Source organism: Apteryx mantelli, chromosome Z (genome assembly GCF_036417845.1).
Source record: "Apteryx mantelli isolate bAptMan1 chromosome Z, bAptMan1.hap1, whole genome shotgun sequence".
Lineage (NCBI taxonomy): Eukaryota > Metazoa > Chordata > Aves > Apterygiformes > Apterygidae > Apteryx > Apteryx mantelli.
In genome coordinates, this window is record NC_090020.1 from 19,145,223 (window position 1) to 19,161,375 (window position 16,153).

The window sequence follows — 16,153 nt, forward strand, 5'->3', positions numbered from 1 at the left end:
GATGCTTTTCAGGTTATGGATCTAGGGACTAGAAATTCACTGAAAATCCTATCAGTGAAAATCAGATGTGGTTTGTGCATCTCATTTAAAGTTGTCTGAAGTAGCTGTTTCCATAAAAGTTTCATGAATCCTGTGATTAATTCCAGGATGCTTGTTTGCTTTAAATTGAATTTGTATCCCCAGAAGAAGAGGATAATGGTTTGGTTCATCAGTTTTGGAGACCACGTATGTTTTTTTAAAGTTATTTTTCAGGAACTATGAAATTTCTAATTTTAAAAGCTCAGATGAGTCAATATCATGTCTCGCTCCATGCAAATTTTGGTTAGGTTGACTGATACTGAAGTCTGAGCCATTGTTATGGGTTTAAGCAATGTGGCAGATGATAGAAAATGGACAGTTTTTATGTCATATTTTGATTTTAAAAGTTTGTATAAATTACGAACAGACGCATGATGAGTGATAGAAAAAAATCGAGATAGGCAGGATAGGAAGGCCAGGTTTACTGCAATTATAAAGTCTGATTTAGCTCTAATTCATTTTTTTGGTATCTATTTCTCTTTGATCTTTAAAACCTCAGGGCTAGATTATCAGCTTTCAGTCTTCCAGGAAGAGGATTAGAATATTGTACCATGGTCCCTGAAAGTCGGTAAAGCTGTGAGTCAGGGAGGAAACAGTATGTAGTGGGTCTGCATCACCAGGCATGTTAGGGGTCTGGAGTCTGGTTGCTGCTTACCTCTGCTTTTTTGCCATTCCTTCTTGCTAAGTTGCTTGAGAGCGGTACAGGGGAATTCAAGAGCCCTCGGATATAGACAGCAGCAGCACAGCAACAGGGATTTTTACACGGTCTTCCTGCAAGACTGTAGTGTGATGTCTTCCTAGAGGGTTTTGATGTCTCACTGTACAAAAATAATGATCAATTTCAAATGTCTAAAATATATTCAGCTAAAATAATTGTTACAGGTATTTTTCATTGCCAAGTTTTGAGCTAACATTTAAACTATCTTTAAACTGTTAGCATCCCAGGGAGAATAATACCAGCCAGATTCTGTGTATATTTTTAAAATCTCTATACTATTCCTTTACCAGTGACTAAAATTTTAAAGAAATTTTTATATATTTCAGTCTGTTGCTGTGTTACAGAGACATATGGATAAAATAGCATTAGAAACATGGGCTAGCTCACAAAACCTGTTGCAAGATCCACACTTAACCACTTTAGCCCTGTATTGTTCACATCAATTATATTTTCAGTGGTACTTGACAAGAGTTTGAATAAACAATGAGCCATTTTGTGCTTTGTTTTGCAAACAAAAGCAAACCAGCAAGTAAAACTTGGGAATATCAAGGAGGTGGAAAGATCAGTTCTTAATAAGTGACATTGAGAAAAATGCTGTAATTAGAATATAGTCTAAACAAACAAAAATATTTTATTTAGAATACATTTTAAAACAAAGAGCTGAAAAATAACAGGGCTCAGCACTGTTGCTGCCAGCTACACAGATAAGCAGTCCTTTTAGCTCTGATGAAAATAAAACTGGAGTTGCTGAGATTATTCATGTGATAAAGGCTGCTGGGTTAAACCCTCTGCTGATGGAAAGGGTGCCACCTGATTGTGTTTACCCTCTTGGTTAATGCTTGGTGAAAGTTGTTTGCTTCATGTTGAGAATTTATAGAGATACTTTCATGGGAACAGTGTAGAGTGTAGAGGAATGTTACTGTATGGTGGACGTGGAAATGACTTAACAAGTTCCAGAAAGATGAAATGGCGCAGAACAGAAAGAGGCTACTATGCATGTTAAAGGAGGTGTCTAACAAAATAGATTGTTATGCCAGTTCATGAATATAAACCTCAGGTCTGTGAAACAGTGCAGCTTTAAGGAGATAATTCGTGCTTATTCAGAGAGGTTAGTGGTAAATATGAATAAACTTCAAGAACAAGCTGCTCACAGGCAATATTCCCACTTTATTCTGTATACCATAAATGAGCTTTTTATCAATATCTTTCCATTTTTCCACCCTTGTTTTTGTATAAGCTGAAAAGGAAATCTCAATCTTCATTTAACAGCTGTAGCTATCTGAGTGTTTTAGGGTTCTGCTCAGGGAAATCTCATGACCAGTAATATTCATCAGCAGTGGAGGAGGTCTTCAGACAGTAGCTTACCGATTGCAAATCTTTTTTATAATGCAATTGTTCATTCTCCTCTTCCCTATTAAGCCCACTGTAGAAGCACAGCTGTAAGAACTGAGTTTAGCAATCTCCTGCAAAAAATGTTCTGATCTGATCAAGATGGAAATTGATTTTCTCCCTGATAGGAGAGGTTCCACACAATGCTCATGCAATAGTGCGAGTAGGAGGCAAAATACAGCTCTTAAGACATATTAGTCTACGTTGTCAGTTGGGAGGATCAAATCTGGGACCTTCATCATCACAATTATTGTATCTTCTCTTGAATCAGGATGGGATTATTTTTTACCCTAGCATCAAAACAATTAACAAGGGCCAGGTGATTCAATGAATTTGCTAGGTGATCTGATGTAGTTGTCTCATGATTTGAATAAACAAATATTGGCATTATTCCATGTTGAATGGGATTGTTTTCTTGCAGCAATTTTAAATATTCTGCTGTAGTTAGGTTTATACCTCCTATACAAAATGCCATATAGGCTACATTTTCCTCTTTGGTTTTGCTGCTTCTTTTCAAACAAACACTTGAAGGGCAATGACCAATGTTATTGCTATGATATTAAATGTACGTGATCTTACATCTGTTGATTTACTCTCTCCTTCACCAATTATATTCCACATTCACCCAAGACAGTGAATCAGTTTTGGAAGAATGAGATTCCGTTCAAGCTCCCAAAAGATCAAACTTTGAATTATAAACTGACTGTTGAAAGGCAAAAAATTACAGAAAATACAGGCTAATGTTTTTTTTGTTTTGTTTTGTTTTGTTTTTTTTGCTGCTAGATTCAGCAGGTATGTAGTGGTGGGGATTTTGTCCATTCACTATATTCGGGGATTTTTTTGAGAGCTTCTTGCTTTTCATATATTTAACCTGAAAAGAAAAAATTTTTTCAAGTGATATTAATTGTCTTATTGCAGCCATTTGGTCTTTTTCATTTAACTGCTGCCCTTCCTCACTGATGGGGGAAAAAAAACTCAAAAGGAAAACTATATTTTCTTTCTTTATTAAAATATTTCACTTTGACTATGCCAATATTTTCCTTCCTAAGTTTTACCTCTGTATCTAGCTTTCTGTCAAACTAAAGCCTCTGTAAATTAACTTTGACTGATGTGCGTAGTCACAGACTAATTTCATCCTTTTCTACCTCAATCTTTACATGAAAGACTACAGCATCCCCCCAACTATCACTTTAACTTGCAGGCTTCTTTTAGCCAATGCCTGAAGATCGGAACCACATTTGCAGAAGATGCTCTGTTTATAGGCACTGAACTGACTTTGGTCACCGCATCACAGAATTTTCAGTTTCATCCGAATTCACTGAAGATATTTGTTTTCAGTCTGGCTGCTTTCAGTCAAACCAAGAAGAAGTCAAGGGCTCTTATGTTTATATAATTCCTAAAACAATTGTAGAATTTGGAACAGCTGAATCATAACATAATTGCCAGGCAAAATTTGTTAAAATAAAATTGTAGGAATCCAAGGAACGTCTGTTTCTGACAGTTTTGGAGAACAGTCTCAGTTGTTCTTCAGTTCATCTTAGATCAGAATATCCATACTTTTTAGTTGTCGTTTAGGAAATGCCCTTACAACATATATTATATATTAGGAACATGTCCTTTTTTTTTTTTAAATTTGCATATTTACCTCAGGTCTTGGTGGCTATATTTAGGTTAGGGGAGCCTTGCAGTCTTTCTCAGTTCCTGGATCCAAGTGCATGCTTCACATGATGACTTTCTGCCTTGTTTTTCTTAATGTGGATTCACATATATTCCCATTCTTATATCTAATGCAAGTCAACCATCACCACCCTGCCACTGCAACTGGATTTGTTACTTGCAAATATTCTGTCCAGCTTTAACAGACCAAAGTGTTGTTCAACTTTTGTGGTAAAAACAAAGGAATAACAATAGAGAAAAAATGTAGGAGAAAAGCAAAATGTCTGCTGTATCTGTAGCATTGTACCCAAGGATTTCTTAGTCATAGCATTAAGGGACTAAAACAGTATTTCAGCATCTTTTCAGCATATTTTCCAACATCTGTTGCTAATAGATTGCTTACTGTTTTAATAAAATGCATGTGTGTGTGTGTGTGTGTGTGTGTTTGTGTGTGTATACATACCCCAAATTGAATGTTTCTAAAACCAGGAAATATTAGTTGTAATAATCAAGAACAGTTTTAAATTGTTATAGTTCATGGGTTTTAGCTCATAAAGAAATTATTTAAATGGCTGTAAACTCAGCACTGGTGAGACCACATCTGGTTACTGGGTTCCCCAGTACAAGAAGTACGTGGACATACTAAAGTGAGTCCAGTGAAGGGTCATGAAGATGATTAAGTATTTGGAGCATCTGGCATTTGAGAAGAGGCTCAGAAAGCTGGGACTTCAGCCTGGAGAAGAGAAGGCTGAGGGGGATCTTATCAATGTGCATAAATATCTCATGCAGGGGAGAAAAGAAGAAGGAGCCAGACTCTTCTCGGTGGTGCCCAGTGACAGGATGGAATGCAATGGCCAAAAGCTGAAATAGAGGAAATTCCATAACCTGGAATTTCTTAAAAATAAGAAAAAACTTTTTTACTATGAGGGTGGTATAACACTGGAACAAGTTGCCCAAAGAGGTTGTGGAGTCTCCATCTGTGGAGATATTTATAACTCGACTCTACATGGCCCTGAATAACCTGCTATAGCTCACCCACTTTGAGCAGGAGAATTGGACTAGATGATTTCTGGAGGTACCTGCCAGCCTCAGCAATTCACTGATTCTATGAAACAGGTGGATTGAGAAATTAGACACTTAAGTGTTTCAGTACAGATAGGTAGGATTTGTATCCATTTATATGAAGAAGAAAATGTACAATTCTGGGACTTCATCTACAGAACAGAAAATATGAAAATGTAAGGGAAATGTACATGGTTTACAAATTCAATGTAGATTTAACCCACATTGTATGTTATTTACAATTGGTGTGTAGGAATGTTGAGGGATTGCCATATCTTGATGTCTGACTTTTCATGATACAACTGAGAAGTGTGAGGTTGCATGTTTGCAGCTTTGTCAGCCTGGGAAATGGGTCTAATCTTGCCCCAGAAGAAAATGGTGAAAATTATTTTTGCAGAAAAAAGATAGAATCTCTAAAGAAATCCTGTAGATCAATACAAAATAAAAGTTAGGTTTTCTGTGGCAGAAAGCAGCACAAACTATTTAGGATGGCTTTCCCAAACACTGTTCCATAGACTGGGATATTGTGGTAATACGTGAAAAATGGGTTTCTATTGTAATTCCAGCTCACTTTAGTTATTTGCATGAGGACTCTAATTTTCCATATGAGCAATTCCATTAGCTCTCCTAGGGAAGCTGTGAGAATTTTTTCTTATGGAAGGTGCAGAGGGAGCAATTCAAGCTGAGTTTGTATTCTTGGAAAATTAATGTTTAGCTTGGCACTGTTGATTAATTGTTTGTTTTTAGGAAATTTGCTATCTTCCATGATGCACTTTAAAAGTTTGGTTCAAGACACTTAGCCAAGATGTGGGGTTTTTTTGGTTTTTTGTTTTCCTTTTTGTGCTTTACACTAAACAGATGGAAGAAGTAAAATAATTATGAGAACGGACATCTTCACTGTCATCATAAAGGACAGACTATTCAAAACATAATCTCATTTAAATTATAGTGAGCACTGTGAAAGGGTTTAGCAATCCCTGCTTCCCTGAGAAGTCATAACTATACTACTGTTGAAAATCAGGCAGTAGCCCTTCTTTTCCTTCTGTTCCCTACCCCTGTAATAAAGAGCAGGGTAATGCAGTAATGCCACCTACTACCCTTGAAGAGGGTAGCCCCACTGGGTGGGTAATGAAGTTGAGAGGATACATCTTTCTGTGTCCATAACAGCAGCCTTTGCAAGCCAGACAAGCAGCGCATGGTTTCGAACTGTCTCCTTGGCATAGCTCCTGAGGGACCAGGGAGGCAGCATCTGTTCTGCAGGAACACGTGTTTCTGTGAAAGTCCAGCTTTTCATTACTTTTCTCAAGGGTTGAATCAAATTCGTGGATTAAGATACATGTGATTAAAATCAGTTGTTTGTAAGGCCTGGATTGACTAACCTGATATGATAACAAGGTAATATCCAAAAAAGTATTATTACCTGTGTCACTTCTGGTGTGTTTTTGATCTCAGTTTTTCTGTTCTTTGTCATAATGTTTGGCAGCCTCAGTCTGAAGTGCCTGGCGAACTCAGAAATACATGAAAACAATAATATATTTTTGGAAGCTACTCTGTATAAATCTGAGACTTTGAAAATGGCAGTAGTGCTGCAGCAGTCTGAGGTAATAACATATACTGAGTAGCCTTGTCAGGAAACCTAAATCCTTTTTGACCTTATCCCTTCCCTTCCCATTTTAGATCACTCAGCAGTGTGCTCATACAACATGGGCACTGAGCAGGGCCTCTCACACCTCAGGGAATGCCACTAAATTAGCTTTTAATTTATATCACAAGTCATGTGACTATATAGTGCATAGTGACTACACTGCAAACTGTACCTGTCTTTGGGGGTGAATATGTGGCAGACACGGCTTCCGAAGAACTGGTGAGCACAGACAGGGCGTAAGTTTTTCAGCGGTCATTCGTGTAGCTCCTGATGGGGACTGCTCTCCTAATGGGTCTGTGGTTGGTGTGCTCTTCAGTTGGGCCATTTGGGGCAAAGGAAGCCATGGGAAGGACATGACACAATGAGCGTAAAATGTGCTGCTCTGACATGTACAACAAGTGAGGCAAGCGTAGTTGTTCTTGCAATTACCCTTCATTTTGTTTCTCCAAGTGTATTGCTCCTTAAAGGTGCTTTCGAAAGTAAGGATCCGTGTCTGCAAACTGGTGTGCTTTCTCACAGTATCACCTAGCCCCTGGCTTACATATGAAAGCTAACAGCAAGTAGCTTCATCTCTTCCTTCCCTCACAGGCTTCAAATATGTAGAAACAACCCAGCGCTGTGTCAAACCTATTTCTTATTTTACATATTGATGGAAGCTGTTTGACTGTAGCTGAACATTTACGAATTACTGAGAGTATAACACAGTTTTATGTATTTTCCTTACATGATCAAAAAGACAGCTTGTTTCTCTGCCAGTATCCAAGCTAATACACAGGAAAAAACTGCCTGATGTTTTCTCAAAAGAAAAAAAAAAGTTCCTTGCTGTAAACACTTAGACTCTGTGTTCCTCCATCAACTGAGCAAACCACTCGTTGACATTCTCACCATTTGTAGTTTGATCAGTCAGGAGTATGTTTCAGGCGCTAAAGTTAGCGTCTAGCAAAACCGCACTGCTGTTAAAACATGAATTACTTAAATATATAATAGAAAAAGTGCTGCAAATATGCAATTGCACTTCAGTGATCTTCATTTCCTATGCGTGACAGAAATGAATTTGGGGAAATGTAGCACAGTTGCTGATAGCTGTCTGATTTATGCATATGTTGTCTTGCCAGTGCAACATCAAGCTGTTAAGGGAGTGTTTCTTTGGTCACTATTGCCTTTTCATAAAGGCTAACAGGATGTTCTTCTAGCCTATTAGCAAGATTATAAAACTTGAAACACAGGTAGTAGTAACCCTTATCCCCCCATTATCAAGCTGTAAGAAGCAGTTTACTGTTAATTTCAAAATGTAGTAGCTCACTTACTGACTTGAGAACTATCCTTCTTTGCAAACAGAGCAGAGATTGCCTAAAGCTGGGTCCACCTGCAGAGGGAGAGGTTGTCCAGGTGAAGTGGCCTGATGGAAAACTGTATGGTGCAAAGTATCTTGGAACAAACGTAGCTCACATGTATCAGGTGAGTGTCTGTGTTTATTACCATGTGCCTGTCTTTCAGATGTCTTTATTGTGAGTTACTCATTCTGCTCTAGCATTGGAGTGGCAAGCCACAGCCTGAGAGCTGCAGAAGGCAGGAGGGTGGACTCTATTGTAGCTGATAAATACTGATGTACTTACACTAACAGCTTTCTGAAACATTAATAAGCACTGTGCACTCTTTGGGATTTGAGGTTTCATCTGTTCTTATGAAAGCACAAAAATGGGTTATTTAGTGAGAAGTCAGTATTAATCAACAGTCTTCATTTTACGAGGTGGAACATTAAGATGGCAAGATGGCATTTGTTATTTTCTCTAGGTTATTTACTTTTATTTAATGTCAGGTCATTATTTAATTAATGATATAAATGTAATTATTGACATGTGACCGTAATCAGCCTCAAGCATTTCATAAAAAGGATGGAAGGAAGAACAGTGAAAAGAAGAGTGCAAATAGCCCCATTTTCATTTATCTGAGGCACTTTCATATTAATTGATGCATAATCTAAAGAGTGCTTTATCCTTAACAAACAAACTAGGGAACTGAGCACTGTAGGCAAGGGCAAAAAGCTGACTTCTGATTTCAGAGACATAATCATTGTTTTTTTTATGTGCTTGCCTTTGAGAAAAATCAGTCAGCAGCTTTGAATACTCAAGTGAATGGTAGAAACTGCAATAAAACAGTCAGAATAATAACAGCACTTCTGAAAGAATGAGAATCTAGGTACATTTCATTCATATATATATATAATCATTTTCACTTATGTAACTTTTCATCTGAGGGCCTCACATTACTCTAGAAAAATGGCAAATTTACTGTTGTATCTGTAGATAAATTAAGGCACAGAGAGGCTATATGACTTGCTGCGGTGACCTTCTCACTTTGCCAATGACTTGCAATCGAACTCAAGTCCTTAAGTGCCTGATCCCTTGAGCTAGTCTCTAAATCTTACCTCTTCCCTTATGTTTAATGGCTGTATTATGTCGTGAAGGTGAAAAGTTCTTTATAAAATATAAAGATTGTTGTTCTATAGTGATGTTAATCTTCAAAGTATTTAATCTTCTAAACATTTAGTCTTCCGAGGAATAAGGTAGATGATGTTATCTTTCATATGTGAAAAAACTGATGTAGTAAAACTGAACTTCTTAGTCTTATTTTTGACCTCTAACACAATGTAAGGAAATTGGATTAATTGAAGGAAAATGGATTAGCATAAGGAGATTCAGAAAGGTTCTGAGTTCTTCAGAGTGACAATGATGGGAGACTACAGTAAACTGCCTTGTAACAGCCCCTAACCTTGGGAAATAGCAGTTATTAGAGGGAGTCCAGATTGCACTGCATAGGACTTCAGAGACTACCAGGTATTTCAATCTGTAGGACAGGATAGGAGGCTACCATAACATGGCCACTGATTATAAAAAGCCTATGACATGGAGGGTGCAAGGCTATCCTCATGCACATTAGTAGTGCTTCCTCCGCTCTTTTCTGCACACTTTGTCTGATAGCTCCCAGCACATGTGCATGCGCATACACCCTTCTTCTAACTCTAACTTACCACAAAAGGTGAAATTGAAAAGGAGGCTCTGAAAGAAGCTATTATAATCTTATAAAACATCAACAAATCTATTTTAGTCAGATAAATCTGAATTTTCATCATGTTCATGACACATTTGCACAGAATGTGACAGCACTTATGCATGCAGAAGCTATGACAGTGCACCAGAATTTGTGTTATCCGGTTGGACATCTGCAAAACAGTTTTGCTACGCAATCCTGAAGCAGAATTATACATGCCAAATGAAGCATGTGTTTATTTTACGTGAAACTGTTAATATCTGAGATCTGTTTGATGTCGTGATCATTTTCAGTATTGACATGACTGTTTTCAATATTTTTGTGCATTTTAGGAGATGATTAAATCATTCCTTCATCCTATTAATTGCTTTCTATCAATTTCAGCTGACTCTTTAATTTATAAGGTCCTGATATGAAAAAAATCATGGAGATAATAACATACTACACAGACTGATACAGTACAGTAGCAGAAGCACAAACAAAATATCATACTAGATAAAATTGCTGGTTTGAAGTATAGTATCTGCAGTCTGAATTAAATTGGAGCTATTAGAGATGGTGGGTTTACATTTTGCGTGAATCATGATACTGCTGAAAGTCTTAGAGGAAATTTCGTGTTTGTCTTTAACAGTACTGCAAATTTATTTCCAGTGTAGCATGCTGAAATATAGCTTAAAAAAATCCATTTACTCTTCACTGTAAATGTTCAGTGTATCTCACATGCCAGATTCTCTGGTTTGAAGCAGTTTCCTCCTGCTACACTACTAGTGAAACCCAAAAAGATTGCCCATTCAGGAAGTGATTTTCTGATCGCATGGAGTCAACAGAGATTATTTCCTGCCAACTTCTGCCAGTGATACAAAAAACGTATTGCCAAATATTTTATACAATAAAGAGCAAGAATAGCATAAAGACTTTCCTATGCCTTGGTGAAAAATAGCTAAATTGTCATCATTTGGTTAAACAAGTTTAAGCCAAAGTGAATTTTAAGTTCTGTAACTTAGTACTTACAGACTAGGTCTATGGGTTTACTAATAACAGCAGAGAGGAGCAAAGGTGACTTTTGTGATTCCTTTGCACTTCTGTGCTTGGTGGATTTTAAATGCATTCCAGATTTGTGCATTTCTGTTAAATTGCTGTTAAAAATCCTGCTTTGAAATATGTTAATAGCTCATATATCTCTACCCTGACTGTTGATATTGGATATACCATATCAGTTTTTTCAGCCATTCACAATTAATCCAACATATTCATTGTATTTAAAGGTAGTAGTTTGAAACTTCATGGCAAGGTTTTAATTTGAACCTACAAAACCCAGTTAATTTACAAGTTCAAATACATGATTTTTCAGATTTGTCTATGATAATACTTTTGGTAAGTTAATGTTTTCCTATATGTGTATTTGGGCTTATTCTTCCAACCTAAATCTGTTGTCATTCAAATGGTCTCATTAAGCCGCCTATGGCTGCGGGATGGGACTTCTTTTAACTTTTTGCAAAACTTTTTTTTTTTAACTACAATTTCTGTAGAAACTCAAACTACAGTCACAGATAATAGCTGAAATTCACTATTGTTAGATGAAGTATTAAAAAAAATCAGCAGCTACCGAAAAGGCGTAAATGCTTCAAAGCCTCAGCATTTTAACATTCCCCACACCTAGTTACATTTCCTTTCTCATTTTCTGCTAACAGGGTTCATGTTGGATTAAATCTAAACCTAAGCATGATAAAGCTTTTCATTTTCTGAACAGAGCATTTTAAAGAAATTCCATCAGATTCAATAAAATTCTGTTAACTGGTATTTCCTTAGTTGTCACTCATACTTTCTTTCTTTTGACATGGTCTTTCTCAACCTTGAAGCACAGGATGTTAAAATTATTTTTTATTTATTAGAAACAAGTGAAAAAATTAGAGGCAAATAAAAAAAACATGAAGCTATTTTAATGTGCCACTCCTACAAAATAGTGTTGTCTGTTACTACTGTTTGGCTTTCCTAACCTAATAAACTTTTACTTTGTTGTATGTATGCATGTCAATGTTGATTTTGAAGTCTTTTTGCTCTTTAGACTGAGTAGTGATTATTTTCAACCTATACTGGGTTGTAATTTATCAGAAATAACATTTTTTTCTGTTTTATCCTAACTGTACCTCCCTAAAACAGATAACAAAATATTTCCATATAAATCTTTTGTGTTTGCAAATATGTGTTTGTTCAGAGATATTCTCAGAAACTTCCTTTATTTTTAAATTCCCATTTTTTCAATTAGGTTGAGTTTGAAGATGGTTCTCAAATAGCAATGAAGAGAGAAGAGATATACACGCTAGATGAAGAGCTGCCTAAGAGAGTAAAAGCACGTTTTGTGAGTATTTGCAGATGATGCCTTTATAGTATTTATATGCTCAAAGTGCCAATAACACTAGCCTCGGCTTTATTCTGGACTCTCCCTTTAAAATGGACAAAGATTTTTGTAAAGGCTGTAGTAATATGGCTAGCTAAATTAGCACAACAGTTAACACAAATATACAAGTGACAGTGAGAACAGTTAGTTGTTCTTCCAGTACAAGCAAATGCTGTTATCAGGCATAATTCTTGCCTTCTGAAGGGAACATCTTGGTAGAACATCTGTCAGATCATGAAGGATCAAGTTAGGAAACTTTTTAAATTGACAGACATACCATTCTTTCTGTATGCTTATGAAATATGTATACTGCTGTTTTAAACTTCCCGTGTTCTCAGAACTTTGTGATTTTTAAAGCACTGAATTTAATAAAAATGCAATTAACTTGTCCTAGTTAGTACCGGATCAGAACTCATCAAATCAATGGCTGGACTCACCATCCTTTCAGTAGTCTTTGGTTTAAAGCCAGAGCTTCCCTGTATTTTCTCAGTTTCCTGCAGTTTCAAACAACATCCACCAAATAGTTGTTCAAATATATGACATTTGGAAAAGAAGTGAGGTTCACAAAGAGCATAACTCTTTATGATTAAAAAGGGACAAATTCTGATATACTGCTGTTGGAGGAGACAGGCAATTGCTATTACCTGTCTTTGTCATTAATGTTGTGCAACTAATCCAATACTATATTTTCTGAGGTATGTCTGTTTAGATTAATTTCATGGACTAAACATGGCATTACACAGAGGGGTAGAGGTAGTTGAAGCAGGTTTCAATCTGACCTTCCCTTCCTGACCTGTGCTTGCCATCATCATCATCACCTCCTTGCAGCCAGTGCCCAGCAGGTATCCCCCAAACAGATAGAGTGTACAACAGAAGCTAGCGGTGTGTCAGAGGAAAGGGTTGGCATCATGTGTGAAGACACAGGGGCAGCAAGGATAGCAGTGGACGAGAGATGGAGAAACACGAGGCTGTCGGCCTCCTATGGTGGTGTTCAGCCAGGAGGATGCTCTGTTTTCCCAAAGGAATAGAACAAAATTAGGAAAGCTCTTTCTAATGTGAGGTGCAGTGATCAAATGTTCTTGACTAAAACACTTTTTTGTCAATTCCTATGGGATAAGTGCACTCATCTTTCAGTGTCCTAACCATCTATGGTTGAGATAGATGGCTTGAAAAATATTAAATGAGCCACCTGGCTGTATTCATTATGGGGTTTTTCATTATGTTCAGAAAGTGTTCCATTACCATTTATTGTTTTTACAGACTATTTGTAGAAGGCATTTATAATTAACTAGATGTTCTGTAAATCTATTTTACTGTTGCATTTCACTAAGAATAACAATACAGATATAGCTAGGTTTATGCTATTCTTTTAAAAATGGCATTTTTATAGATCGATATTTTATTTTTGTGTGCGACACCATAAACTTTTTATGGGAGTTAAGTGTAGTTTAAAAACATTAAATTTAGTCAACTAAATAAAACAAACCCCAGCCTGTGCTCAGACCTCTGCATGATTTCCTAGTAATCCCTCAGATTTAATGAATATGCTGCTTAGTCCTCAAAGTATTCTTAACATCTCCTTCACCTCTTCATGCTGAAGACGGTGAAATTTAAAGGTATTTTATAATATTTGCTTCCCTTCTTGAAATATGTGACACTAACTCCTTTTAAATGATGCATTTTCTAATCTAGGGAGTTTTACTATTGACTCCAGTAATGGAAGCTCCATTGTCCAAAAATTTCTGCTTCTTTTTTTTCCTCAAATGGCTTGCTATTTGCTGTCCCTCTGTTTTGTTTCAGTTGATGCCCAGTTGCTTTACATTTGCTGACAAGTAGCTGAATCTGTAACTCCTATTCCTATTCCTCCCATTTTTTTCAGTGGTCCACATCATAGTGCCTTACACTTACAACTTACTGAATAAAACACAGTGGTCGATAATACCTGGTACTGTTAGGAATGAGCCTGCCAAACAATTGCATCACTTCGGTGTTACTATTTTCAACCTTCAGTGAGAGTGATCTCTGATCTCTGGATGGAATTGAAGATAACTAGCATTAGTGACATGATTCTAAGGAAAAGTACAGATCTAGAGAATTAAATGATGTATATAGCACATGCCAAAGCTAGATGTCGAGCAAGTGAAGAGTTAACAGGACTGAAAAAGTCTGGCAACTGATATGCTCAAGGCTGCAGACTAGAAGTGCTAATGGGACTAAAGAACTGCTGCCTGACAAGGCCAAGGAATCTGCTTGGACCCGCAGGGAGGGGAGAAGCGATACGGAGGTGTTGTGGTCTTGCCTCGCTAGCAGGGTCCTTCCAAGCAGACAGACAGTCCTGTGATTGTGCAACTCGCAGAGGTCAGCAAAAGCAGTGTTTGCCCAGAGCCCCAGCCGTACAAAAAGAGACTTGGCAGCTAAGAGAGTTTGAGCAGGGACGGGAACGTGACCTGACCATCCTCTCCGGCTGGACCGTGAGCATTCCCGATGCGAGCCAAGCCGATAGGCGTTTCCTGAAAACTCTAATATAGCTTTATAAGCAATAATATAGCTAACTTGATAGTGATGTAATGAAATATATCTGTATTTCCATGTGACTTTTCTAGACTATGTCAGAGTGTGATGGCCTGTATGAAACTGAATGTGTAATTAATGTCCAATTTTAGTCTACAGCCTCTGACATGAGATTTGAAGATACGTTTTATGGAGCAGATATAATTCAGGGAGAAAAGAAGAGGCAGAGAGTATTGAGTTCCCGTTTTAAGAACGAATATGTGGATGACCCGGGATACCGCACGTTCTTGAAAAGCTCATTCCAGAAAAAGTGCCAGAAGGGGCTATAAAGGATGCAATGAAGTTGCACACAGACACACACAAGCACATGCACAGACACATGTGATGCAGAGACCCAGACAGGTTACAGCTGGTTAAAATGCATGCACCATTAGCAGGTGCTGTGATGGTTTGAAGATGGCATCTCTTCAGTCTATTAAATTGGTTTTCGTTTATTTGGACACTTGGTTTTACAGCAAATTAGTCCATACATCAACCTACTAAGTTCAAGTACTTCAGTTATGATTTCTTCAGTTAATGTATTACAAGTTTTCTGTCAGTTCTGCGTCATGAAACGGGAAAATCAAGTGAGGTTAAGAGGGGTTGCACGGTTAAATGCTGAAGATAACTTTTAGTCCTGCTTCCACTGAAGTCAGTGGTAAAATTTCCATTGACTGGTATGGGAGAAGATTCAAGTTCTAGGTGATCCAGTAACAAAGATAAAATGTATTGCATTGTCTTTCCCAAAGAAGAGGAGAAGTTTTAGTAGCCAGAGGTGATTTCAGTGGCTAATTTTTTTTCTGCAGACAGGAAAGGATGTTAAGTTTAATAATAGCAGTTTTTATAAAACATTTTAAAACAAATACATTGTTAAGACCTACAAAAGCTGTACTTATTTAGTTTGTACAGTGCTTTTACATTTTTATATCACTACTGCTTTCAGTGGGGTTTGATGTGGAATCAGCTGTTGACTTAAATATTTTTTTGGCTTTTGAGAAAGAAATCTTCAGCATAGCAAGGGGATTTTGTATATTTAAAGATGGATATTTTGGCAGTTATTTTTAAACATGTTTTTCATAAAGCCTATTAAAATAGCTATTTGTAAAATAAAATTTTCTTTCATTATGTGTATGTAAAATTAGAGTTTAAATATATATGCTTAACAGGATAGTTTTTAACTAATATAATACGGTCTTCCTTTTAAAATAAGTCTGTCAATATAATAATGCTTAAAAATAAATAAATAATGCCCTTTTACTTACTATATTCTGTGTCTGTTGATGTGGTTATCAATCAGGAATCAACTCTACTATATGCAATATGAATATACACAACGCAATATACACACAGACACACACAAGGGTTGGTGTTAAACAAGTAACTTAATAGTTACTGTACTTTGATTTCTTGTCTTTCTGTTTCCCTTCTGTCTTTTTGATCTTGACCTGTTTGACTGTTTCACAGAAAGCAGAAAGTCTGAATGTATTTACAGCCTGTTTGTCTGAAACACTTGGGTATATGAAGCTAAAATAGAGCTTTATCAAAATGACATCATCTGTTTCTTGTAAATTGGCCCATCAGCAGGATTTCTGACTGTCTGCTGCAG

General features: G+C 36.9%; 1 protein-coding gene across 2 annotated transcripts in view; it reads left to right on the forward strand.

Moving 5' to 3' along the window:
* The window catches only part of KDM4C (lysine demethylase 4C), a 266,679-nt gene extending 250,950 nt beyond the window's left edge, over positions 1 to 15,729 (forward strand). For both annotated transcript variants that reach the window (XM_067315328.1, XM_067315330.1), the window contains 3 exons: positions 7,887 to 8,006; positions 11,866 to 11,958; positions 14,661 to 15,729. In XM_067315328.1, coding sequence (XP_067171429.1) covers positions 7,887 to 8,006; positions 11,866 to 11,958; positions 14,661 to 14,837 — 390 coding nt within the window. In that variant the 3' untranslated portion in view covers positions 14,838 to 15,729. The remainder of the gene's footprint in view (positions 1 to 7,886; positions 8,007 to 11,865; positions 11,959 to 14,660) is intronic.
* The last annotated feature ends 424 nt before the right edge of the window (positions 15,730 to 16,153 follow it).